This window comes from Pleurodeles waltl, chromosome 7 (assembly GCF_031143425.1).
Source record: "Pleurodeles waltl isolate 20211129_DDA chromosome 7, aPleWal1.hap1.20221129, whole genome shotgun sequence".
Classification (NCBI taxonomy): domain Eukaryota; kingdom Metazoa; phylum Chordata; class Amphibia; order Caudata; family Salamandridae; genus Pleurodeles; species Pleurodeles waltl.
The window spans coordinates 1,456,101,924-1,456,127,785 of record NC_090446.1 but is presented as its reverse complement, the minus strand read 5'-3'; the positions used below and the strand labels follow the sequence as shown (position 1 = coordinate 1,456,127,785).

General features: G+C 46.4%; 1 protein-coding gene across 1 annotated transcript in view; it reads left to right on the top strand.

Annotated features, from left to right (window-relative positions):
- Positions 1–23,883, top strand: part of LOC138247078 (IgGFc-binding protein-like) — a 289,562-nt gene extending 265,679 nt beyond the window's left edge. The window contains exon 7 of the mRNA XM_069201823.1: positions 23,251–23,883. Coding sequence (XP_069057924.1) covers positions 23,251–23,883 — 633 coding nt within the window. The remainder of the gene's footprint in view (positions 1–23,250) is intronic.
- The last annotated feature ends 1,979 nt before the right edge of the window (positions 23,884–25,862 follow it).

Genomic DNA, 25,862 nt, shown 5'->3' with positions numbered 1-25,862 from the left:
CCTATCACTAAACACAGAAGGAAATTCCTCAAAAATATCACAATTGGTATCTTGATCATTCACCACCAAGACTTGACATGCAGCGTTAGGATCTAACTTAATACCCATATCCCGCTGATGTCGCCAACCCAACAAATTGTCCCCCCTTTTGGCTACATAAACCTTTCCTACAGTCCTTTTATCTTGAAATTGAATTGTCATAACCTTGTAACCTATTATGTCAATCTTGGTGCCACCATAACTCACCGGACTAATATCAGGTTCTTCTAAAGGACCATATTCATTGCCAAATATTGTGTGCCAATTCTTGTCACCTACCATGGTGTATGGAGATCCTGAGTCTGCCAGCACCTTAACAACTTTGTCATCTGTTCTAACAGCACATTCCGGCATAACTATGGGTCCCTCATCCACAGCTCCTACATTGTTTACAACACAATCATCTCCAGACTTCACGCAGAACACCATTTTGCCCATATCGTCAGTAATAGAATCTACATTCAACTGTTTTTCAGCTTTGCAAACCCTTGCATAGTGGCCCCTTTTTCCACACTTTCTACAAACAGAATTCTTAGCATAACAATTTGAACTGTTAGCAGTATGTCCTGAGTTGCCACAACGGTAACATCGCATTTCTTTATTTTCTTTTCCTTTTTTGTTGTCGAAACTGACTCTTAACACTTAATCATGATCACTAGTCACTTTTATAGTATCAGATTCAGAGACAGAGTGTGTTCCAGGATCATGCATTTCTTTAATCCAGTTGCTGGTGCTTTCCATTCCTTCCACTATTGCAATCGCCTCTCTCAGATCAGGGTTTTTTGTTAACAACTTTTCTTGTACACGTCTATTGTTGGTACAACGCACTAGCTGATCTCTGATAAGAGAGTCAGTTAGGTCACCAAAATCACATGTACGCGCTAAGGTTCGCAGGGAAGCAACAAAATTTCCTACACTTTCTGTTTTTCCTTGAGTTCTGGCAAAGAACTTATGTCTTTCAAGGACTATATTTAGCTTGGATTCAAAGTGTAGTGCTAACATTTTTGTTGACATCTCGTACACATCTCTTGGTTCACCTTCAGCTCCACCAAACTGCAATATTTCCAAACTGTCATATATATTCCTGCCTTCCACTCCTAAATTGTGCAGAAGTACACTTTGTTTCCTTAAAGGGGAAAACTTTTCACCTCCAATCGCTATTAAATAGGAATCAAATAGATTTTTCCAGCGTTTCCATGGCAAGATTGGGTCACCTTTGTCCGATAAAAATGCAGGAGGCTGTGACATTGTAGTATTTGCCATTGTGACAATAATAATACTTGTAAAAATCGACAGTTCCAGCTAGTTCATGAATTGGTGCAAGGAGCTTAATAGCTTTACAGCTGAAGAATGCAATAAACTAATCAAGTGGTTTGACGAAAAATAATACACCTAAAATGGCTGCCAAATAACACCAAAATGTATCAGTGTTCACGGACAAGTCAAACTCCTGCAAGTCGCATTGCACACATGAAAAGCAGCCCACCTGAACACTGTGTCGAGTATCGCAGCGCCTCCAGAAATATCAGCAGTTTCACTGTCCCAATTAAGACAGCCTCAGTCACGAAGATCAGGAATGTTTGGCCTGTTGACAACGACGCTCAGCAGTCAACTGGCGTGACTAAACAGTAAGATTCGTGGGTTCATGAGAGGTTGATGGTAACGCCTGTCCCCTCCAGACTCTCGTCGCCAGTGTTATAATGATGCAGAATCAATATGAAGAGAGTAAATTAAGATTTATTCCGGTCCAGATGCCATCAACCAAAAACAGGCCACACACTCCATAAAGCTTTCCCTCAACTGATTCCGAACATCGCGTCTCCTCGCGATCCCGAGAACCTTCGGATCACAGTGTTCTCAGCGGGATCGCGAGGACACTGACACTACTGTATGTCGGTAAATATAACACAGACCTTTGCCATAATCCAGCACTAAGTCATCTGTTATGTTCACAAGTGCATTTGCAGGTACTGCTGCTAACCTCATTGCACGCCCCAGAAGAATCTCGGGAGACAGTCCTGTCGTCCTGTTAGGGGAGCTACGGATGCTTACCAGGACAAGTGGCAATACATCAGGCCATTTGAATGCTGTAGAGGCACAAACCTTTGCCAAACAAGCTTTCAGTGTTCCATTTATCTGTTCCTCCAATCCATATGCCTCTGGTCTGTAACTGCTGTGCAACTGTTGCTCCATGTCAGTGCTACACACAACAATTTTATGATCTCATTATTAAAATTAGTTCCTCGATCTGATTCCAGAGAAGTTGGGAACCCAAACCTGGGTATCAGTTCCCTAAGCAGCAGCTTAGTTATAGTAAGTCTATCATTTTTACGTGTTGGATAAGCTTTGATCCAGTGGGAGAACACACACACAACCAAAACATACTTCAATCCATTGCATGCAGACATCTCAATAAAATCAAGTTGCATGTTAAATGTTCTGTTCTGTTAAATGGACCTCCTGATTTGCCTATATGGCTCAAATTAACCACTGTGCACTTCCCTATGTTCATTTGTTGACATGTAACATATCTGTGACAGACCGCTTCCGCAATCAATCTAAATCTTGGGTTATTCCATGTCTGTTTGAATGTGGGAATCATTGCATCTCTCCTGAGATGAACCTGACCATGATAATACCTTGCCATGGAGTTCAACAAACAATCTGGCAACAGAGCCTTCCCTTCATTTGACATCCAAACATCATTTTCCTCCCTTTGAACACAACCTGCTTTTGTCCAGCCTCTGTGTTCTTCCTCTGTTGCCTCTTCCTGTAATCTCTTAATTTCAGCCCAGGTATCAACTACTGACATCAAGAAACTTTGATGTGTCTTACCAGTGTCACTTCCACCACTCCACTCTTTATGGAAGGTGATACAATAAAGAATAAAGTGCCCAATATCTGGCAATTTGGTCAGCATATATATTACCCAATGATACATAATCATTTAACTTCTGGTGGGCAGTACACTTTACAACCACAATCTTCTCAGGTAACTGCAAAGCATTTAACAAATTATGAATTCTTTCACCATTTCGAATGGGTGATCCTGATGATGTCATGGAACCTCGCTGGTACCATAACTGCCCGAAGTCATGCACAACACCAAATCCGTATTAACAGTCTGTGAATATTGTCACTTTGAGCTGCTCTGATACACAGCATGCTCTTGTAAGAGAAACCAATTCAGCTACTTGGGCAGAAATGATTCCTTTAAGCCACAAGACTTCAACCACTCCTGAGAGGTTGCAAATGCATACTGCATAACCAGCTCTCAGAGCACCTTCACTGTCTCTTGAACAGGAGCCATCAACACATACAACTTGGTGATTCTCCTCTAAAGGAGTATCTTGAGTATCAGGTCTGGGTTTGGTGCATAGTTCAGTGACATTGAGGCAGTCATGTTCCACTTCATTAGCATCATTTGAATCATTAACATCAATAGGCAATAATGCAGCAAGGTTCAGAACAGCACACCTCTTGACCACAACATTAGCGGATGCAAGAATCAATAACTCATGACGGGTATGACGCGCACTGGTCAAATATTGGGTCTTTGTCCTTGTCAGGAGAACTTCAACTGAGTGTGGGACATAAACAGTTAAAGGATGTCCCATCACAATGCCTTTGCATTGACCTATGCTTACACTAGTAGCAGCCACAGCTTTTAAACAGCCGGGCAAAGCAGCAGCAATAGGATTAAATGTGGTGAAAAAATAAGTCACAGTTGGGTTCATTCCTCCATGTTACTGTGTCAAAACAGAGAGAGCACAACCATCATGTTCATGACAAAACAAAACAGTGAAAAGCCTTTCGTGTAATCAGGCATTCCCAAAGCTGAAGCTCTGCAAAAAACTCTCAACTCAGTGAAAGCTTTCATGCATTCTTCATTACAGGATCATCTGTAACTTCTTTGTGCGTCAACTTCTGCAATGTTTTGGAAATTACTGAAATTACTGAAAAATGTGGGATCCATTGGCGACAGTAGCTCACCATTCCCCAAAACATTCCAACATCTCTCTATGTAACTGGGGGATTCATTTGTATAATTGCTGCAACTCTTTCTTGGGACACTTGCCTTGCACCTTTCTCAGTTTCGTGACCCAAATACTTTACTTCCTTCTAGCAATACTGTAACTTGGTAGGGGAAACCTTATGTCAGTTTTTGCTCAAATGATTCAATAACTCTATGGTATCTTGTCTGCAAGGTTAACATGTATTGGATGCAACCATGAGGTCATAAATGTACTGCACTTAAGCAGACTGAAATGACATGTTCAAAGACTAAGGGCCACATGTATGTACACATTTTCCCATAGACACAGAATGAGCAAAACTGCTCGATACATCTGGCCCTAAATTCTTTTTACGGAATCTGATTAAAAATGGGCCCTAAAAAATGGGCAGTGATTCTGAAAACCCCTGTGGAGTGCGGCACCATGAATACACATGGTTGCCAAATCGGAATGAGAATAGGAACTGACTATCCTTATGTAAAGGCACTGAGAAAAATGCCTGTTAGAAATCCATAACTGAAAACCATTCTGCTTCACATGGAATCTGGTATAAAATCAATGTTGGTTTTAGCACTACCGGAAACCAGGATACCACAATTTCGTTCACCTTTCTCAAATCCTGTAATATGTGAAATTTTCCACGTGGCTTCTGTAGTCCCATAATTGGAGAATTACATGGCTGCCCATCACTTCTTTCAGAACTCCCTGCTCAGCAAAATCTGCATTTTCGGGGGTAATACCTTCAATTAATTTGGGGGTCATGTTATACTGTGGCGTGCTGAGGAAAACTGCATTTGGCTTTATAGATACTTTGACTAGTCCAATATCTTTTCCAGAGAGATCCCAAACTCTCAGCCAGGTCTTTAAGTGTCATAGCAGGAAACAGTGTAATGAGAGGATATATTTCATCAGTTTGACTGGAAGTCTCATCATTGCTATTGGTTTGCATTGCTATCCCTTCATGTGTACAAGTGATGAAACATTTTAATTTGCATAGTAAGTCTCTTCCTAACAGATTCTCAGGACTTGAATCACAAACTATGAATCAGATCAAATCCTCAAAGGTTCCCATTTTAACTGGAATGGTCTCTGTAATGGGGTTTACTAAATGCTGGTTTGCTACTCCTACTACCTGAACTGTCCTTCCAGAAAGGCGCACATTAGGGACTTCTCCAGGTCTGACAGTGGAATGAGTTGTTCCAGTGTCAACCAGGAATTAAACATCATGGCCTATGACACTCTCATTCACATAAGGACCATGCTGATCTACCTCCAGTGAGGTAGCCAACACACATTCTTCCTCTTCTGAACTATCGCTCATATCTTCTTCACTCATTTCATCATCACTGAAATCGATCAATGGGTATTGTGTGATTAACTGATTCACATTTGCCTTTGTTATTTGGTTCACTTTCTGATGAGGAACCATTATCTGTTGCTGTGCCATCAGAGCTTGTGGAATCTGCATTTGCTGTAGGGCTTGAATTTGCTGTTGGGGAAACTGTGCTTGTGGCTGGGGTACTTGCATTTGGACTGCTCTAGTAGGAACATTCATTTTTTGATTTTGTGGCCTTTGAACTCTTTGATTATGAAATTGACTATTGTCAACCATCTGTACAACACCACCACCTTACACCAAATTATTGACATTACTATAGAGACAATCCTGTTTCCAATGTCCAACGTTGCTGCACGCATGACAAGGAAGCATTTTCTTCATGTTCTGAACATCAGCCACATTAGCACTAAGGCACCATATTGCCCTGCATTCCTCCTACGTTCACCACTCCTTGCGATCCCTGCATACCTGTTGCTTGGGAAGACTTGATTTGCATCACCATTACCTTTTCCCTTAATCTCTTTGGATTCAACTCAATTTCATCACTACAGTATTTTGCCTAATGCAATATGTTAGAAATGTGGTTTCTGGTTGGCTAGGGTATGCACCTAAGCCAGGCAGAACCCACCCACTCTAGTCAGGGCAAGGGAGTTACACGTCCAAGATAACCCCTGCTCATCCCCTGGGTAGCTTGATACGAGCAGTCAGGCCTAACCCAAAGGCAATGTGTAAAGCGTTTGCACAACACACATAACACATGTGATGCAAAATGTACACCAGAAAGTAAACACAACACTGAGCTATGTAAAAATAAACTGCATTGCACAAAACATAATTAGACCAACATTACACGTAAGTAATACCCTGCTACCTTAGCAGTTGTCAGAACGTTACAAAAGTTACTAATACACTGCAAGAATACCCAGTTGTCACATTAGAACACGTAAGTACTCAGGATTCTGCAACATAAGCAGTAGTAAGGAATTACAGTAAGAATTCTATGCACTTATCATGAATACCTTATAAATACCCATAGAAGGAACATTGGAGTACATATCACAAGTCATAAAAAATACATATCAGCATGTCATGCCCATAAAAGGAACTCAGCACATATATGTAATGTCACCAAAGCAGGTAGGAAACCTATAAACACCTGAAAAGTACCTGTTTGTGACGAAGAGCCACTCCTCGTGCCTAAAGGAGCAGCATAGGGGGTGCCCAGTGCTCCTGTGCGCACAACAGGGGCCATGCGGTGCTCCTGGGGGAGAGGGGTGGTCGGCACTCTCTCCTTGCAGTAAACGGGCCCCTCTGGGGGCCTGCGATTTTGGTGGGGACCTGCCTCTGCCTCCTCACAGCCTGTCTGTGGGGTGGGAGCTAGGCGAGGCCCAACAAACAATTATTGGGGCGAGAGTAAGGGGACCTCCGTCGAGGTCTCCCTTATCCATTTTTAAGGAAAAATGCCTTTTTTCAAAAAGAGAGGAGCGTCCTGCTCCTAGGGCAGAGACCAGGGAAGGGGACACTCCCCGTGCCTTCCCCCGAGTCCTGCTGGTGAGGTTTTTGACGATCGGACCACTCCTGGGGCCCGAGTAGACACTCGCCCGCAAAAGATGTGGTGCGCAAGTATATAAGTAGGTTCCCGGGCTGCCCGGTGGTTTCTTCAGAGTCGAAGGCGGCAGGTGCCCCGGGGGCGCTCCAAGGAGCGGACCGTGACCGGGGGGCGCAGACAGGAGCACGCTTGCTCCGCTTTCCATCTTCTCACGTCCCGGGGGCACTGGAAAGAGCCCGATCATTGCGTTGGATGATAGTCAGAAGCCCAGGTTGCGGCGGTGATTCGGGGCATAAATAGAGCACTTTTCAAAGCACTAAGGCCAAATCTGTAGCCCGGACTGCGGCTGTGATTTCTGCAGCTGGCAAAATGCGCTTGGGAAAGCGCTTTAATGTCACAAGGGAACGCTATGCAGCAACAGCAGCACTCCTTGTGCTTGAGGGAGTTACAGAGGTCAGGGGCCACAGCACCCTGTCTCTGGAGACAACAAATGAAGAAGAGGGCGCAGAGCTGGGGAGCCCAGAAGCAGGTCAGCACAACAAGGGGGTGCAAGCAGTGGCAGTATCCCCTTGTGACCAGGCAGGTCACAGGTCAGCACAGCAGCAGCAGTCCAAGGTGGTCCTGGTGAGTCCTCTCAACAGCGTCCTGTCCAGCTCCAGGTAAGGTTCCTGGAGTTCCAAGAATGTCCAAAGCGATGTCTAAATTGTGGGGAAAATTCCCCTGTACTTATACTAGATTTACAGTGTGTTTTGCAATGGGGAGGAGGGGGTGTTTCAACCAGTTACATCTGGTTCTGGAAGTGACCTTTCTCTCCTCCAGCACAGGCTCCAACCATCAGTGGGGGGTTAACGACCCTATTGTGTGAGGCCAGGGCACAGTCTTTACAAATGCAGATGTGCCCCGCCTCTCCCTTCTCTGAGCTCAGGAAGGCTTTACAATATGTAGATGCACCTCTGTGACACCTCCACCCTCCCTGTGTTCAGGCTGTCCGAAAGGTATGCACAAAGCCCCATCTGTCAGTCTGCCAAGACGTGGATTGGAGGCAAGCTGCAAAACACCAGAGTCATAAGCACAGATAAATGCGCACTTTCTAGAAGTGGCATTTCTGTGATAGTAATAACAAATACACTTACACCAGTAAGCAGCATTTCTCATCACTATCACAACCATACCAAACATGCCTACGCTACCCCTCATAAATCAGACAGTACCCTTTACACATAAGGCAGGGCATTTCTAATGCAATTTTATGAGAAGGCAGCACTCACAGCAGTGAGACATCAAGTTAGGCTGTTTCTCACTACCAGGACAGGCCACGCAACCTGGCACATGTCCTGCCTTCTACATACATGGCACCCCTCCCATAAGGCTAGCTAGGGGGTACCTTCGGGTGACTTACATGTAGTAAAAGTGGAGTTCTGGGCCAGGCAAGTAAATTTAGATGCCAGGGCCCTGTGGCAGAAAACTGTGAACACAGGCCCTGCGCTAGCAGGCCTTAGATAGGTTTGACAGGCTACTACAGTGGGTGGCGCAAGCAGCGCTGCAGGCCCACTAGTAGCATTTAATATACAGGCCCTAGGTATAGAGATACCACTTTACAAGGGACTTATAGGTAAATTAAATATGCCAGTTAGGTATAAGCCAATCATATTAATTTTTTAAGGGAGAGAATACCAATTTTGTAAGGGAGAGCACATGCACTTTAGCCCTGGTTAGCAGTGGAAAAGGGCTCAGAGTCCAAACGTCAGCCAACAAAGGTCAGAAAAATAAGGAGGCAATAGGCATAAAGTCTGGGGAATGACCCTGTAAAAGGGCCAGGTCCAACACAATACTTCATCAATCAGCCTTCCTTGCCAAGAAATCAAATGATTCGGAATCATATTGCTAATATCAGGCTTTAATCCTTGAACAAATCTGAACACAAAATGAATCATGTCTCGGTTCAATAATGTCTGTGCCACTGTATTGCTTGAATGCTTGCAACAATCTCTCATAATAAGCATGAACAGACTCATTTGTCTCCTGAGATGTCCTGTTAATTCTTTGCGGGAAACTCTAGTTTTCAGAAGCTCAATCACTTTGTAATAGCTCTTCATCACTTCTTCAGACAACACACTTGTTATTGTATTCCTTGGCATATCTTGCGTTGGCCAATCAGCACTCCGCTTACACTTAACCCACAAACTTGCTGGAACTACAATCTCAAACAAAGTTTTCAAATCTTCCCGCAAACACTTCGCAAGCTTGACAAACCTCTCTCTTTGCTGGTACAATTCCACTGGTTTCACCCTCAACTTTGGGTAATCATTTGTAAATTACAGTATGGCACTTCTGCTCCAAGGAACATGAACAAAATTCCCTCCTGGAATCTCTCTCATTGGAATCATTTTACAGCTCCCTCAGCCTGCTGTACATCATTTGAAGATGCAGCCGGCTTTTCTTGTGATCTCTGCTCCTTTTCCCATCTAGCCTCTGCCATCGTCTTTTCTGATTTCATCATTCTTCTTTCAAATTTCTGAGGCTCTTTCTGTCTTGCCACCGATTCCCAAATAGCAAATGCTTCAAATTGTGTAGGTCTGGGAAGGGGTTTTGACTCATGCAAAACCCTCACCAGATTCTCTAATATTCTCAAATTAAAAGTACCATAGCAAGGAACAGCTAAAGTACTCTCCTTCCCAGTAATTTTGCACCACTGATTTACCCAAAGACATGCCAAAACTCCTCTCTCCTCCATTACCTTGAATGCTGGTGTACCCTCAGGTGGAGTTGGTTCACCCTCTCTAACTGGAATACAAACATCTTAAAATACAAAATCTATGAAACCAGGAAGTAAATTTCAATCCCACAAACCTTTTCATGTGCTGTTTTCAACCTATAGCAGCGCAGTCCTGTCCACCAATCTGTGCGCAGCTTTTCTCACCAACCGACCTATCCCAGCACAGACAAAATGACGTAACACTCACTTCACTCAGCAGCTGCAACTCCCTTCAGAGCCGTCTCATACACCTCTCACGCAAAACACCTAAATGTAAATATTGGAAGCACAAAAAACAAAACCTGTCTGCTTTCTATGGGTAGTACTCAAATGCTTTGAATGTTGTACCGAACCTTCGACTGTGGCCTTTCACACAAACAGATACTCTTCCGGCTATGGCTTTCTCACATGCGCAAGTAAGATTTGACCCGCAAATCTCACTCCGGTTGACACAGATTCTCCCTGTGCCCTCATGATTTACCTAATGCTAACCAACAACACACACACTCAAGGAAATCTACTAGTATTGTCGGCAGCGCTCAATCAACCAACACCTCACTGCAGACAATAAATGAACCAAGTGTCTCCATACACTTGTACAGTACTCTGGAGTCTTAGGCCTCACAGGACCCATCAACAACAATAATCATGGGGCAATTTTTTAGCACAAAGGGCAACATTCACTTGGAACACACCAACTCACCATTCTCTTACCTGAATTACACATACTCCCTACTCAATTACCTGGAGTACGCAAACTCCATACTCACTTCATACATCACACTTCACCGCGAGTTAGCCAAAAGCACTGCAAGCACAAACCCTACTCAAAAGATATACTGTACACTTGTAACACATCGCTGGAATTTCATCAACCCCTGCACTACGTTAAGAACAACTCACAATGTGGGCAAATTCTGACTCTCATCACAAGGCACAACCATAACTCTGCTACCAAAACTGTTGGTGCGCTCGGAAAAGACTTTATCCCACCTCGGGTTCAGAAACCATAAACGAGCTGGTAAGACACCTTCAGTATTCTCACCAATAAAGGTCGACTAGATATTTGGATTTGGCGAAGAGTGTAATAGTCAGATTCATTCAGTCACTAATTAATGACACTATACCATAAACAATTCTAAACACTGTGGACAAGCTAACTCTAAATCAGACTCCAAACTGAATACGTTTCAAAGCTTAATTGTGCTACTGCAGTTTTGTGGGAAAAAGTATACCGCCGGCTATCCCCATCCCAAGACGCCGGCCGGGCATCATATTTTTTTTGATAAAGACTTTTTTTATTTTGCAAAGAGAAAAGAAAAGAGTAAATACAATGGTACATACATAGAACAAGATGCCAACGTGCATCTAACAACAGCCGAGCCCATACTCCCAGACAGTACAATATGATTGGTGGCTATACTTTGTTTAATCTAAGGACCTGCGGCAGCCTCCCACTTTCCCCATATCTTATCATATTTGTTTGGACAGCCTCTGGCCTCATATACAAGTTTTTCATTCTGCGCACACCAGTCTACCCCTCTTCTCCATTTAGTCAGTGTTGGGGCACCTATAGCCTTCCAGCCCGCCACAATATCCCTCTTGGCTACCAGGCACGCCACCCCAAGGAAAACTCGGTCCGGTCTCCTCAACCCAGTGTCGCCCATGATCCCCAGAAGAAGGGGCAGAGGTCTCCTCTCTATGTCTTCCTGTAGGACCTCGGAGATTTCCTGCAAAACAGCTTCCCAGTATGTCACTATGACTGGACAGGTCCATACCATGTGGAAAAAGTCGGCTGTGGGGTTTCTGCAGCAAGGGCATTCCGCTGTGGGGCATAAGCCCGCTCTGTGTAGTTTGATGGGAGTGAGATAGGCTGTGTGAAGGTAATATGTTTGTATCAATCGAAGGCGTGTGGCCATCGCTAGGGTGCGTGGGGCCATCAATGCTTCGTCCCAGTCCATCCCCTCCATGGGGCCCGTCCATCCCTCCCACCTTCGGCGGAGCCCCCCCAGAGAACCAGGGGTGCCGGCGACCAGGGCACGGTATATCTGGGAAACACCTCCCTTACCCAGGTCCCCCATCAGCACCCTGGCCTCCATAGGACTGTGCTCGGGTATGTCTTCTCCCATTTGGACATGTGCTAGTAGGGCGTGTCGGAGCTGGAGATATCTGTGGAACTGTGTCTTATTCAGGGAGAAATGTTTCTGGAGATCCTCAAAGGATCGCATATTCGACCCTCTCCAGACGTCCCCCAGAGTAGAGATACCTATATTGTCCCAGTTTCGAAAACCCTCCAAGCCCGCCACCTGCGCCAAGTGTCTCCCATGCCATAGCGGGATCTGTTGGGTGAGACGCCCCTGCCACCCCGTCAACCTCTGAGCAGTCCGCCATCCCTGTAAAATCACCTTAGTTACGTCCGGGATGTCTTGAGAGATTGGACCTCCGTAGAGGGTGCCAAAGATCCGAGGGTAGCCCATGGACCGAAGTTCCAACCGGTATGCCGGGTCTGACCACCCACCCCCCACCCAGTCGTTAATTACAAGCAGCTGCGTCACAAGATAGTAAAAGTGGACATTGGACATGCCTAAGCCCCCCTCGTATACATCTCTTTGGCAAGTTTTGAGCGCCAGTCGTGAGCGAGCTCCGCTCCATATAAATTGGCGCGCCAGTGAATCCATTTCCCTGAACCATTTTATGGGTATAGGGAACGGAAAATTTTGCAATAAGTAGAGGAGCCTAGGGAGGATCATCATCTTGTAGAGCGCTATTTTGCCGAGCAAATTAAGGGGGAGGGTCTTCCAGCGCAGAAGATCAATCTTGATTTTTCTAGTTAACAGCGTAATGTTGAGTTCCCATGACAATTCGGGGAGGAGTGAGATGTGTATTCCCAAGTATTTAAAACTGTTTCTTCGTACTGGGATGTTTCGCTGCCAGTCCACACAGTCCCTAGAGCTGTGCAGGGGGACCAATAGGGACTTGGTGGGATTTAGGATCAATCCCGAGGCCTCCGCAAAGAGGCCTAGGATTTCCAGCACGCGGGGGGCGCTTTTGGCCGGGTTGGAAATATACAGGAGGACATCATCTGCGTATAACGCCACGCGATCCTCTAAGCAGGTGGGCCAGGACCAGCCCTCGATCAATGGGTCTCCTCGGAGTATTATCGCTAAGGGTTCTATTATCAATGCGAAGAGCAGGAGAGATAGTGGGCATCCCTGTCGGGTTCCACGGCCAATGGGGAATGGATCGGAAACCACCCCGTTCACCTGGACTCGGGCTGTCGGCTGGAATATACAGTAGGAGTCTCACTAGGCTTCGAAATTTGGGTCCGAGCCCGTTTCTTTGCAGAACCTGTTTGAGGTAAGACCAGTCCACCGTATCAAAGGCTTTCTCGAAATCGAGTAGGAGTAGTGCCAAGGGTTTGTGCGACAGGGTCTTGTGGTGGGCCAGGGCCAGATGTAGCCGCCTGATGCAGTGTCTGGTGCTGCGGGTGGGCATAAAGCCACATTGGTCAGGATGCACCAGAGTGGGCATTACTGTTTTCAATCTAGAGGCAAGGATCGAAGAGAGCACCTTGACCTCAGTGTTTAAGAGTGAGATGGGCCGGTACGCCGAACCATGTCGTGATGGGGGTTGGGTTTTGGGGATCACTACAATCGTGGCTTGATCGATCCCAACGGGGAAGTGGCCCAGTCTCTCAGCCTCCTCGTACATGTTAAGAAGGTGTGGACCCAGAATGTCACTGCATTTCCTGTATAACTCTGCTGGGAACCAGTCAGGACCAGGGGTCTTACCCGATGCCAGGCTGGAGATCGCGTTGGTGATTTCTTCGAGGCTAATAGTTTCGTCCAGCCTGTCTCTTGTCTCCGAGGGGACCTTAGGAAGGGTAATGTCGTTTAGAAGGGGAGCATCTCTCTCAATGATCGGGCGGGGGTGCCTCGCATATAGGCTGGCATAATACGAGGCAAAACTCTGCGCAATATCAATAGGTGTTTTGGTGAGGGTGCCCGAGGCATCTAAAATCTCTGGGATAACTCTGTTGGCCAGAGGACGAGTGGCCAACCAATGCAAGAGCTTCCCATTTTTGTCTCCCCAGCCATATATTCGGGCAGTGGAAGCTCTCCAGATATGTTTAGCCGATTCTAGCATTATGTGTTTGATTTTGCCTCTGACTAAGGTCAGTTGTCTCATAGTAGAGGCAGACGGCGAGGTCGCTTGTTGGCACTCCAGCCTTAAGGCCTTGGCCTCCAGCTTGGAGACCTGAGAATTTTGATCCCTTTCGCGGGAACGGAGGAGGTATTTAGCTTGCCCTCTAAGGGTGGCCTTACATGCTGCCCATAGTGTTCCTGGAGACTGGACTGATCCTGTATTCAGGTCGAAGTATTGGGTAAGGTGAGTCGTGACCTCGTGGACATAGTCTTCGTCCTGCAAATACCAGGCATTCAGTCGCCACACCGGGCGCCTGGAGGGGTCTGTTCCGCCCAAACGAACACGTACTGGAGCATGATCTGAGACTCCACGAGGGAGTATCTCTGCCCCCGTAACGCTCGGGAGGTCCGTGGTGGGCATGAATATAAAATCTATTCTGGATTGCGTTTGGTGGGCAGCTGATGTGTGCGTGTATTGCCGCTCCCTGGGGTGCCAGGTTCTCCATACGTCACATAGGCCTAGGCTCTCGGTCCAGCTGTTGAGGGCCGAAGCCCTATTGGATCTACTGCCAGTGGCCCCGCCAGACACATCCAGGTTGGGGTCAAAAACGGCATTGAAGTCTCCTCCCAACAGGGTGGCCCCCTGGGGGAGCTCCGCCGCCACGCGTCGGAGCGAGAGTAGGAAGGGGTCCAGTCCCGCCGGAGGGGCGTACACACAAACAAGGTTTATTGGCGACCCGTGGAGCGTCCCTGTGGCTACTACGAATCTGCCCTGTGGATCGGATTGTGTGCCTGTAATCACCATGGGTAGGGAGCGGTGGAGTAGGATGGCTACACCCCTGGAGCCTCTAGAGAAGCCCGCATGGTATATTCTACCATAACCTCCTCGCATAAGCATGGGGCACCTAGTCCCGAGGAGGTGAGTTTCTTGCAAAAAAACCACCGAGGGAGAATATCTGCGAAGAGTGCTAAATACTGCTGACCTTTTGATCTTGTCTAGCAGGCCATTTACGTTCCAGGAGAGGACCTGAGTCAGTGTATGCCAATCGTGGGTTGCATAAGTATTGTACCAAATTGAGTGTCTGGTTGTGGATCTAGGGACGGCTGTTTTGAACTTAACAGTGAGATATTAAAATAACAAACGAGATTAAGCGACTCGTTACGCTTTAAACTGGTTTCAAGCCCCCCCCCTAACTGCCCCCCTCCCCATACTCCCACCCCAGCAGCATCTGTCGCCCACATACCCAACCAGAACCAGATAGCCAGAGTGACTATCGTTGGAGTGGAGTGGTGGACCCCTCCATTTAACCGGATCAACTGCAATTAGCGGCCGTGTGCCGAGGTAAGGTGCTGTGCGTCAGAGGGGCACAGCGTGACCAACGACGGCCCCCAAGGGGCCCGCGTCTTAAAGGTTGAACAACCCGGGTCCCCCCCCGGGGGTCCCCCAGCAGGGGTCAAGTATGTTTCATTGTCAGTATTAATCAAGTGCCGGGGACTGGCTCAAGCGTCCGTCGTCCATCGCCTGGGCCGAGGCCCGAGGCTCGGGAGGGTCCGCACTTCCCTCAGTCTGTGAGTCTAAGTTCCGGGCCGTCTCATTGTCCACCAGAGTGTCTGGATCTTTTCCTTTTTCCCCCCCCCTCCGGGACCTGGTACGTCTCCGGCTCCTCCAGGGCCCCTCCGGGAGGGGGGGTCCCATCCAGGAGATCTTTTCAGTAGGACCCGGGGGGCCCCTCCGGGCTCCTACGCCCTCCTCTGTCAGTCAGTCCCATGCCTCTTCAGGTGTTTCAAAAAAATGAGCTTTCCCGGCCAAGAGGACTTTGAGTCTTGCGGGGAAGAGGAGCATGTAAGAGAGCTGCATTGCTCTAAGTTTTTGTTTAACCTGCTCATATGAACGACGGCGAGTCTGGACCTTACGGGTGTAGTCCGGGAAGATTAGGATCCTGTGGTTTTCCCAGTGGAGGTCTTCCAGACGCCTAGCCTCCTTGAGGATGCTATCTCTGTCTTTAAAGTTGAGGAAGCGAGCAATCATCGGGCGTTTTGGGCCGCCCGGAGGGGGACGAGGGGCAAGTGCCCTGTGGGCTCGCTCAACCACAAACCAGGGCGAGAGGGACTGTTCCGGCATCCAGGTTTTGATCCAATTCTCTAGGAATTCGGAGGCTCCGCCGTCCTCTATGCCCTCTGGAAAACCAATGAAGCGCAGGTTGTTGCGTCTTGACCGGTTCTCCGCGTCCTCAGCGCGGCGGTGCAACTCTCCGGATCGAGTCATCAGCTGGGTTACCTTGGCTTTAAGGTCGGATAGGTCGCTTTCAGTCTGGGAGACTCTGGCCTCGACCTCAGTGATCCGGTTCACTGCGTTTCTGAGGTCCTGCCTAACAAGGCCCACATCCTCCCGTACTTCCCCGATTTTGGTCTCTACAGCGGATTGCGAAGTTTGGATGGCCTGGAGGATGGCGCTCACTCCGTCCGGCGCCGGGCCCCCACTAGCCGTGTCCCCCTCTCCCCGCTGTCCTGTCGGCGTCGTGAACTGGTCGATCTTTTGCTGAGAGGGTGGAGGTTGTTTGTTCGCCTAGTCTCTCCCCATCGTGGCGCAGGGGGGGGGAGTCGGACAGGTTAAATCTTGCCGTGTTTTGATTTAAATCTTGGGCCTTGGTTCACTTGTTATGATTGGGAATCCACAGGGGTGGCTCGGATCCAGTCTCCCTGGATGTCGCAGTGTCCCAGGGTCGGTTCACAGCCTGTTTTTAGTCGCGTTGGTGGTCGGGCCATTCAGGTCAGCGGCCCCGTCGGGGAGGGTGAGATTGGCCCGCCGGCCCGCTTGTCGATAGCTGCTTGAAGAATTGATGGGGTCACCTCTGATCCCCTGCACGACTCAGGCATGCCACACGCTCCTGGCCCCCACCCCAAGTCAATCAAGGCACCGGGGCGGGGGGAGGGAATGGGAGCCGCGGGTGGGCATCCTCCATACCACTGTCACGCTGTTCCTCCTCGTGCCAACAACGTCCCGCCTCCCTTCAGCGGGGTTCCGTGGGTCCTCTCCACCGACAGTTCAGTTGGGCGCCCGGAGGTAGTCCTGTTGGCGCAGGGCCCCTCTTCTTGGGCCGGGGCGGCGTTGCCTCCTCCAATCCGTGGGACTCCGCGCCCAGGGCGCAGCCCCAGTGCTCTCCAGGGTTCCCGGTGCGTCCCCCGTCCGGCGGGTTACCGCAGAGCCTCCTCGTCGATCGTCTCTGTGAGGGCACCCCGGGGCCACCCTCTCGGTGCAGGGCCTCTCCCCCGAGCCGACGTCGTCCCCTCAGTCCGCGGGGTTCCGCGTGTGGGGCGCGGTCCCAATGCTCTCCCGGACTCCCAGCGTAATTCCGGTCCGGCGGGGCCCCGCGGGTCCCCCACTCCGGCGCCTCCGCGTGGGCACCCGGGGCGGCCCCGCTAACGTAGGGCCTTTTTCTCGGGCCGGGACAGGGCTGTCTCTTCCGTCCACGGGGCTCCACACACGGAGCACGACCCAGCACCCTCCAGGGCCCGCGGGGCGCCCCCAGCCCGGCGCCACGGAGTCAGGAAGGGCAACAGCGTCAGAGCCGAATCAGCCACGGAGACCCCGTCCCAGCCGCCATTTTATTTTTCTTTCCCCTCGGAGCCGGTCGGGCCGCGGCGGTAGATCGGAGCCTGCCTTTCGCCACCCCTCACCTCCACCGGCTCCTCGGGATCCAGGGATCACGGGGAGAGTCGAAGCGGCATCCCTCGCTCGGCAAAACCGCGTTAGCTATGGGCGGATGACGGAGGGGTCCAGAGCACTCTCAGAGTGCGACCGCCATCTTGACGCCCGAAGCCACGCCCGAGCCGGGCATCATATTTATGGTATGATGGTAGCTGGTGGTAAGGCCTGGCTAGCATTGTGAAAAAGGACACTAGATGGGTGGGGAAGGCATAGGGAGAACAGGAGGTTGTGCATCAAAGGATGACGTTGGTCTGGATAGACCTCAGTTGACAGCAGAATAAGGACAGTGCAGAACACGAGCTGCACATTGGGCAATTAAACGAGGGCACCATCAAGTTTGAATCTATTCCGGATTTTCTCAGTAAAAGTGCATTTGTCATTTCAATGGTTTAATACAGTCCCGCCAAACTATTACATTTTCTAGTTATTTGTTACTTCAAAATTCTCTCTCACGACACACAATATAAACTAAACATTTCTCTTGAGAATCATAGATTTCCTGCCTCATTCAACTGCTAGAACAAGTACATTGTTAACAGCAAACATGGTCTTCGCCTTCATTACAATACGGCATTCAACATTACATCAGCAACTTAGGAAATGAATGCGGGTCAGAGGGAACAGAATAAACAAATGATTTTCCACTACTGCTGCAGGATGACTTTCTCCGGCCTAATCAAACTAAGAAGCCTTAATACACATTAATACAATTAATACATTGAAATCCTATTGCACACCTTACATATATAATGTAATATGCAAAGCATATTATTTAATTGCCATCATTATTTATGACTTGTTAGAACAGTCTTAAACGCATATTTATTTTTCTACACACATGTAACTAACTCACATTATTAATAAAATTAGTTTAATTCAATATAAGTATGATTAATTCATATGCATTTAATACTTTCATTCTAATATTCATCTTAATAAAAATACTCAATGTTAATTAACATGAATACTTCATTTAATATAAGTATACAATATTTCCATGTTAAACGTAATGTCCAATTTGAATGGCGGCCACATGATCCACCATCATTTAAACATGCACATTTTTCATTTCCACATTTATTTCTCAGTTAGTCTTTTAATAAAGGTTAATTAGTCACCATATGCTAACTTCTATGCCACTAGTGTATTAATAAAATGTTATCTCTATCATAGTGCACTTGCATTTAAAGTAGAATGTGCCCAATTGATGCTTATAGCCTAGAGAAGTAGTCTTCCTAGTGCTGGTTTCCTTATTTAGCCATACTAAAAGACAAGGCATAAGAAATTATAAAATTTTCCTGTAGGTGGTTAGGAGGCCTTCGCTATAGTGTATCCATTCACTTTTAGGGTATTTCCGTAATGTTTTATGTACTAGAGCCTTGGAAGTGTATGGATCCTCTACCATCACATCTGCTTTTTTGCCATGGTGATCCTGTGCGTCTGGTCGGCTGGTGATGATTCATTATTCTGTTGTTGTTTCCAGAGATATGTCCATGCTGTCCTTTATGCATTAGAAAGCACGTTTTGAGCTCCACTCATTACTTGACCAGGAGCTATTGCACCAACTTCAGAGCAATGGTAATGTTCGTGGATTCCTTTACAAGAGATCGGCATTGGGACAGAGAGCCCATTGCCCATTCCCACTGCCCGCATGTTCCTGGGAAGACCTCTAAAGAAATAATTGCAGTAGAATACTTTTAATCAGGAGATATCCATGAAAATAATGGAGAGGCATCAAAAGTGACTGAAGTGCTGCACACATTTGTGAGGGAATCAAGGGTGAGAGTCCTTTGAGAGGTGTTGAGTGAAGAGACGGGGAGATGGGGTTGCCCAGACTCACCACTGTCTACTCTGCATCAGTGGCGTAACAAAACTTGAGGCCCCCCATCCACTACATGGAGGGACCCCCCTCCGGACTCACTTAGGCGCTCTCCCTTGGCCAGGTTAGTGTGCTGGGGGTGGAGGGGGCCTGGAGCTCGGGGCTCTCTGCACCACAGGGGCTGCAGGGGCTTTTGTTACGTCCCTGCTCTGCAATAAGCCTCAGACAGTTTTTTTCTGTATATTACTTAGGAGGTTCACAGTTATAGAGTGTGTGAGACTGAGCTCTTGCATATTCAGAGACAAGTCTTTGTATCATACACATGTATGCAGTAATGCAGGAGAAACTGATTCAAAAGGTCGGCCAGCAATGCCTCTTAGTGGCCAAATTTATCAACATTTCACGTAATGCAGCAAGATACTTTGCTGCCCTGCACTGCGTGAAAGGGAGAGGGAAGGAATGTGCCATATCGCTGCTCCCTGCTCTCTTTCTGTGCTTGTGCACAAATTGCTGCCTCATGCCAACTCAGGCACCCTTGGACCATTTTGTCAGTGCCTGCATTACAGACAGGATTGTTTTTGTGCATTTTCTCCTCGTTACGCCTCCCCTGCGGAGGCATAGCATTCTAATGCATTCCCAGGTCTACCACTATCGGTAAATCTAGCAATGCTTCAGAATCCATTCATAGATATGTGGAGACACCCATGCTCCACCTATGGAGCCCCTCCTTGGGGCACGGTAATGCAAGCCAGTGACCTGCACTGCCTTCTGCTACTCCAGTTTATCAAGCACTGCAGGGCCACGCAAGGCGGCCTTGCGTTACTTTGTAAATCTCATCTAGGTTTTCCATCACCAATGTGTTACCTTGTGTGGCGCAAGAGCGATGCAAAATGTTAATAAATATGCCCCAAGTCTTTAAAAGAATCACAAAGGGGACTTGCCTTATGTCACATCACAGGTGATGTATGTGAGGAATAGGCTTAGGCTTCAGGTTTTACGTGCCATGTTCATCTGGCAAGGAAAAATGAGGACATAACAATGTTCAGACCACCCTAAAGATGCAAAGAGGTGCCAAAGATGTGCCTTTATCGTCACATACATACATACAATGAGCACCTTGATCCAACAGCCTGTCCTTGACCCTTCCCAAATCACTGCATCTTCCTGGAGCTATGTTGCCTGTTCAGTGCTTTGTTGCTATTGCCATGCTTTACAGATACCAACAGATACATACACAGTGCAGAAGCACGCATATAAGCAGGGTTCAGTCTTCTCTTGCATTTTACTGAGAAGCAAAGGAGTTAGTATCAAATTTAGAATTTACAACTTCATGAAGCCCATTTGACAACACAAGAGGGACCAGGAATCAATATTGAGTTTAGGGGTATATTACAAATTAGTAATCAGTCCAATGTAGCAGAATACAGTTGTAAAGATACAAAATCAGAATCGGCAAACTGAAATGCCCCAATATGTTCGATCTCTATAGCTTAAGGCATATAAAAGTAACAGTCACAGCAGTGCAGAAGCTAAGAAATAAAAGTAGGCATTTTTTAAAGAAATTTGGATTACTCCTACTCAATAGGAACAGGATTAGGAACATCTAGCTAGGTTCTAAACTAATTGAGATAGGATCCCAAGGGTCTCGGGACAGAGCAAGGAAGGTGTAAGAATTGCAAAGACTCCAGTAGAAGTCTTCAAAATAAAGGGACAGTGTTAGCACAAAGCTATGCACTGCAAAAGCAAAAGGGTCTGAAAGGTTTGCACCCCCCCAAGACTGAAATAATCAGCTGTAACTCTAAGAATGTGAACGCTAACTTATAATGGAAAGTTCAGAGCACAGCCATATCTCTAGTCAGATCATCCAGAAGCTCCAATCACTTCTCATTACCACAGAGCATCTCGCAACATGGAGCGATTCTAACAACCAGGTCAACCTTGGGCATCTTCACAGCAGATATGGAAAGAACAGATGGTTCTTTTCTGTCAATTAAGTTGTTCAATCGATGCCAAGAAGTTCATTCTCAAGCCTCGCTATCACTAATACACAATGGGCCAGATGTAGAAAAGGTTTTTACCCATTCTGTGTCTATGGGAAAAAGTGTTCGTACATATGGCCCAATATTCCTTTCTCTAGCTAATGATCAACAAATGCTCACCTGCAAAGAAAAAATTACAGAGCAAGGAATAAAATGCATTTTCATGTTAATATGAACGGCCTACCTATGCTAAATTAACAGATCATTCTTAATGTGTGCTTTTTAATACTCAAATAAGGCTGGTAACATTGTGTTGCAATAAATTCAAACATGAATGAATAAATCCATGCTTACATGTGTAATGCGTATTCAGTAAATGCAGTATATCAGAATATAAGTGTAAATGTGAATGAGAACAACAAATCATGTTAAAGTCAAACATTACGTCCACTCATATATATGAAACTCTAATACCTACAGTGAATGCATTCTCAATAATACAGTTTGATGCTTCACTTTACATTAGCAATGCTTAGTCACACAGAATGCATGCTGTTATTACATCTTTCGTTACTTCTGTAACATATCAGGGGAAAGCCAAAATTCTGCTTCTTCAACAGATACATACATGCACACGTGTTCATTGAGCCAGCCGTCACAAGAGGTCGGAAGCTGTTTACCACTGTGCATATCCCCTTACTCCTCAAGTGTAAAAAGTAATGACCTCAGTTAAAGAAAAATGAATGAAGTATTAAATATAAGCTTTGAAAATCCAATTATATTCATTTTAAAGAATCATGAAGATACAGAGGCGAGGGAAGCGATGAGGTGTAGGGAAGTCTAGAGTGCCAATACAAAGCATAGTAAGGAGGTGCCATGGAGCAGGGAGGCAGGCTGGGAAGATAGGGGGCCATGTGCCAAGGAGCATGAAGGTGGAGGGGTGATAGTGATACTCCTCAGAACTGGGCCTAACTTGCTCTGTCCACTTGTGCACATCTTAAGTGATGATCTGGATAACTGGTTACAAATTCCTTCCAATCTGTCACATGGCCTTGCCATATGGATTCTTTCAAGCAGGATGCACATTCCCTTTGTACCTCTGCCCTTTCATCTAACACGTATTCCAGACCCGGAAGGAACAGTTAATCTGCAGGTTACATACATTCCCCTGTGAGTCCATCGGCTGCACAATCCAGTCCTGACATCAGGATCTCAGGATATCAAGTTCTCTATCTAGAAGAGACTCAGTTGTCAGGGCAGTCCCTCAATTTTTTCTCTTCAGGCATAAGTCTCCTTTTCTTTTCTGTTCTCAAGATCTGTCCCTTTAGTATTGGGAAAGGAATTAATAATATTTTTAAAAAGCAACACATCCCCATGCATTGCACTTCAAAAAAGGTGACAACATTAATGTTGCTTGACCTTATTAGATCTTGAAAATATCAATTTGAGGTAGGCAGGTGTTGTTTTGTAATATAGGACTTGATGTACGAAAAAGCAGGTGCCAAATAGTGGGCGCAAATTGTGCACTGACTTTTTGTGATCTGGTTATTGTTTTGCAGTGCGACATACGCACTGATTGTGTGGCAAAATGTCTATCATTAGCTGTGAACAAATCAATACTTGCCTGCAGGAACAGCCGATCCCCATCTCTTCATGGAGTTGGGGATCTCCATGTGGGATCTTTCTTAAAGCAGCCTATGTTTCCTTAAGGAAAAAATACTGTTTTAAAAATGTTTTAAATCTCATTAGCGGAGACATGACGGGAGCATGCAGTGGCCCCTGGACCACAGCCCACCCCAGCCCCAAAGTGAAGTTGTCCAATAGCTGTCAGTATCCTCCTCGCTTCTAGTCACAGATGTGAGATAATTTCTGATTGTGTGCTTTTATTTATCGTTCACAGCTGAATTCACAGCGTGTTAACTTACCTTACAACACAGATGATGAGAAAGTGGCCATGTATAAAGCGGGCTCCAATGTGGTTGTGAGAACCGACTTTGGAATAACGTTGACCTTCGACTGGCAGAGCCGAGTCACCCTAAAGCTTCCAAGTACATATGCAGGGTTTGTCTCTGGCCTCTGTGGAAACTTCGATGGGGACAAGACCAATGATCTGACCCTCAAAAATGGAGAAAAAGCCCCAAACCCTACTACCTTTGGAGACAGTTGGAAAACTAAAGATACGCCAGGTTGCAAAGGAGGTGTTCCACCACCAACCTGTCCAAATCTGCAGCACATGAAGGACAGCCAAAGGTCAAGTGGGATGGACTGTGGACTCCTTCTCAGCAAAGAGGGGCCATTCCAGAACTGCCACAGTAAAGTGGACCCAGAGGGTTACTTTGAAGACTGTGTCTATGACTCTTGTTTTTTTACAGGGCGGCAAGCAACCTTCTGCCAGACCTTGGCAAGTTACGTCGCCGCGTGCCAAGCAGCAGGTGGCCAGGTGGAATCCTGGAGAAAGGAAACATTCTGTCGTAAGTATCTTTTCCACCTCCCAAATGTGTATCTGCAGGATACTCACATAAAGGAGATATAACACAACAATGTGTACAAATGCTATTTTGGAGTGATTACCTGTTATACACATTTTCAGTATTCAGTTTGAAATAGAGGTGATTTTTACGATGGCGTTTGCCATAACTTTTTGATTTTACTAAAATTATGTGGATAACATACTTAAGTATCTAAGTGGGAGACTGACCAGAAGAGTTTGTCTAGGTTGAGTTGATGAATGAGCTCCCTGAATATGTGGACGGGCTTATTTGGGCTAATTCCAGATATTCGTAACCTATAACACCTGTCTGACATTGCTATGCCTGTTCTGAAAAACAGCCCTCATTAAGAGTGGCCCAGTACTAAGTGTAATATTTATTGTAACTGATAAATAACAATACCATGGAGTAGCACACCCAAATTATGGAACAACCTTCCACAACACATCAGAGCCTCCTCCTCACTTCTGGAGTTCCGTAAGAAGCTGGAGACCTGGCTCTTGGAATAACTATATGGGAACCACATCCCTACCCACCTCCTGAAGCACCTGGATACCCTCACAGGTGATTAGTGTGCTATACCAATCAACATAACATAATATATTATTTAGAGCACCTACTATACTTTTATAACCTACAAAGGGTAATACAGTATCTCTTGGGGTTCCATATGTAGTTGTTGGATATGACCCCCATCTCACTTGGGACAATGGCTGTCTTCTGATGGTACATCTTTATCTGGCAGTGCAAGTTGATAGTATCTGTGGCTTGCCTACCACAGTGCTGATATTAATTTATCAATATACTTCACTGATTCGCATTCTATGACCTGAGGTTAAATTAAAGTAGACACTTTCTTTTTGAAGTACAGTTCAGGTTTCATTAAATAACTTTAAAGTATGTGTAGTGTTCAAAACAAAAGCAGAGGAAAGATGCAGAAGAAAACGTCCTAGTTCCAAATCAGTTTGCGCAGCCCCTCTTTTTCATGATTCTGGCGTCCTTTTGTAAAAATGCAAAGTAATTGCTATGTGAATGGAAGTTTAACTGTGATGCTGTAGTCATCTTTCTTTGACAAATGGCATTACTTTCTCTGCTTTGTTGTGTAAAGAAGGAGGGGTGGAGCGGGTCATTTCCAAACTACATTTTTCATTTAGACATTTGTATTTCCGCTTCATCAGTTTGTGGCACTCATATTTTCGTGACTACTTTTTTGCATTTCCTATTGAATTGTGTTATTAGTGTCATATGTATACACATATCTGCCTTGTAGCCCAGGGTCATATCAGACAGCCATTGCTTTTTAAGAAAACCCACACTGCAGTTTGGGGCTTGTATATTCACTTTCACTGTATCAGTACAAGCCATGGAATTACAGCTGCCAAAGTGTTTCTGTCTAAGCAGCCAGGCGTGGCTGAAGGCTTCCCTTATGACAAGGTGAACATGGGCAGTTGGTGTTGTCACTCCTCTTGAGAGCATCTCCACTACAGCAGTTCTGTTGCTGCTGTGATGAATATTTCCGTGCTGCACGTGACTGGCTGTATCTATTGTTCTTCCTTCTCTGCTTTGTTTTGTTTCTTAGTCTTTCATCTTCTCTGTGTTTCATTGTGTTGCTGATGGGAGTGCTAAATCAGCCCTTCTTGTGAAGATCACTGTGCTGCAGATGCACACAGTGTGCTTGGGGTACCTGATTTCTTGCAGTATTGGTGCTCCCCCAGTCCTTATCTGCGGGCATTACTATTTGGCCATAGGTGCTATGGCTAGAAAGTCTGAGGAGGTGCCTCTGCATGCTGTATGGGCAACATACAAAGCCCTACGCAACAATGCCCAGAATACCTGAACTGCCCTCACACTTTCACCAGCCCACCAGACACCTACACTCTGCCTTACTCTTACAAACTCCCCTGCATCCGCAAAGGCAAAACTGGAGGTGGCTCATTCTTCTACATCACACCCAAGACATGAAAAACCATCCTCAACACAGCAGGGCCTCCACCTTACTTTTTGATTTCCGCAAGAAGCTGAA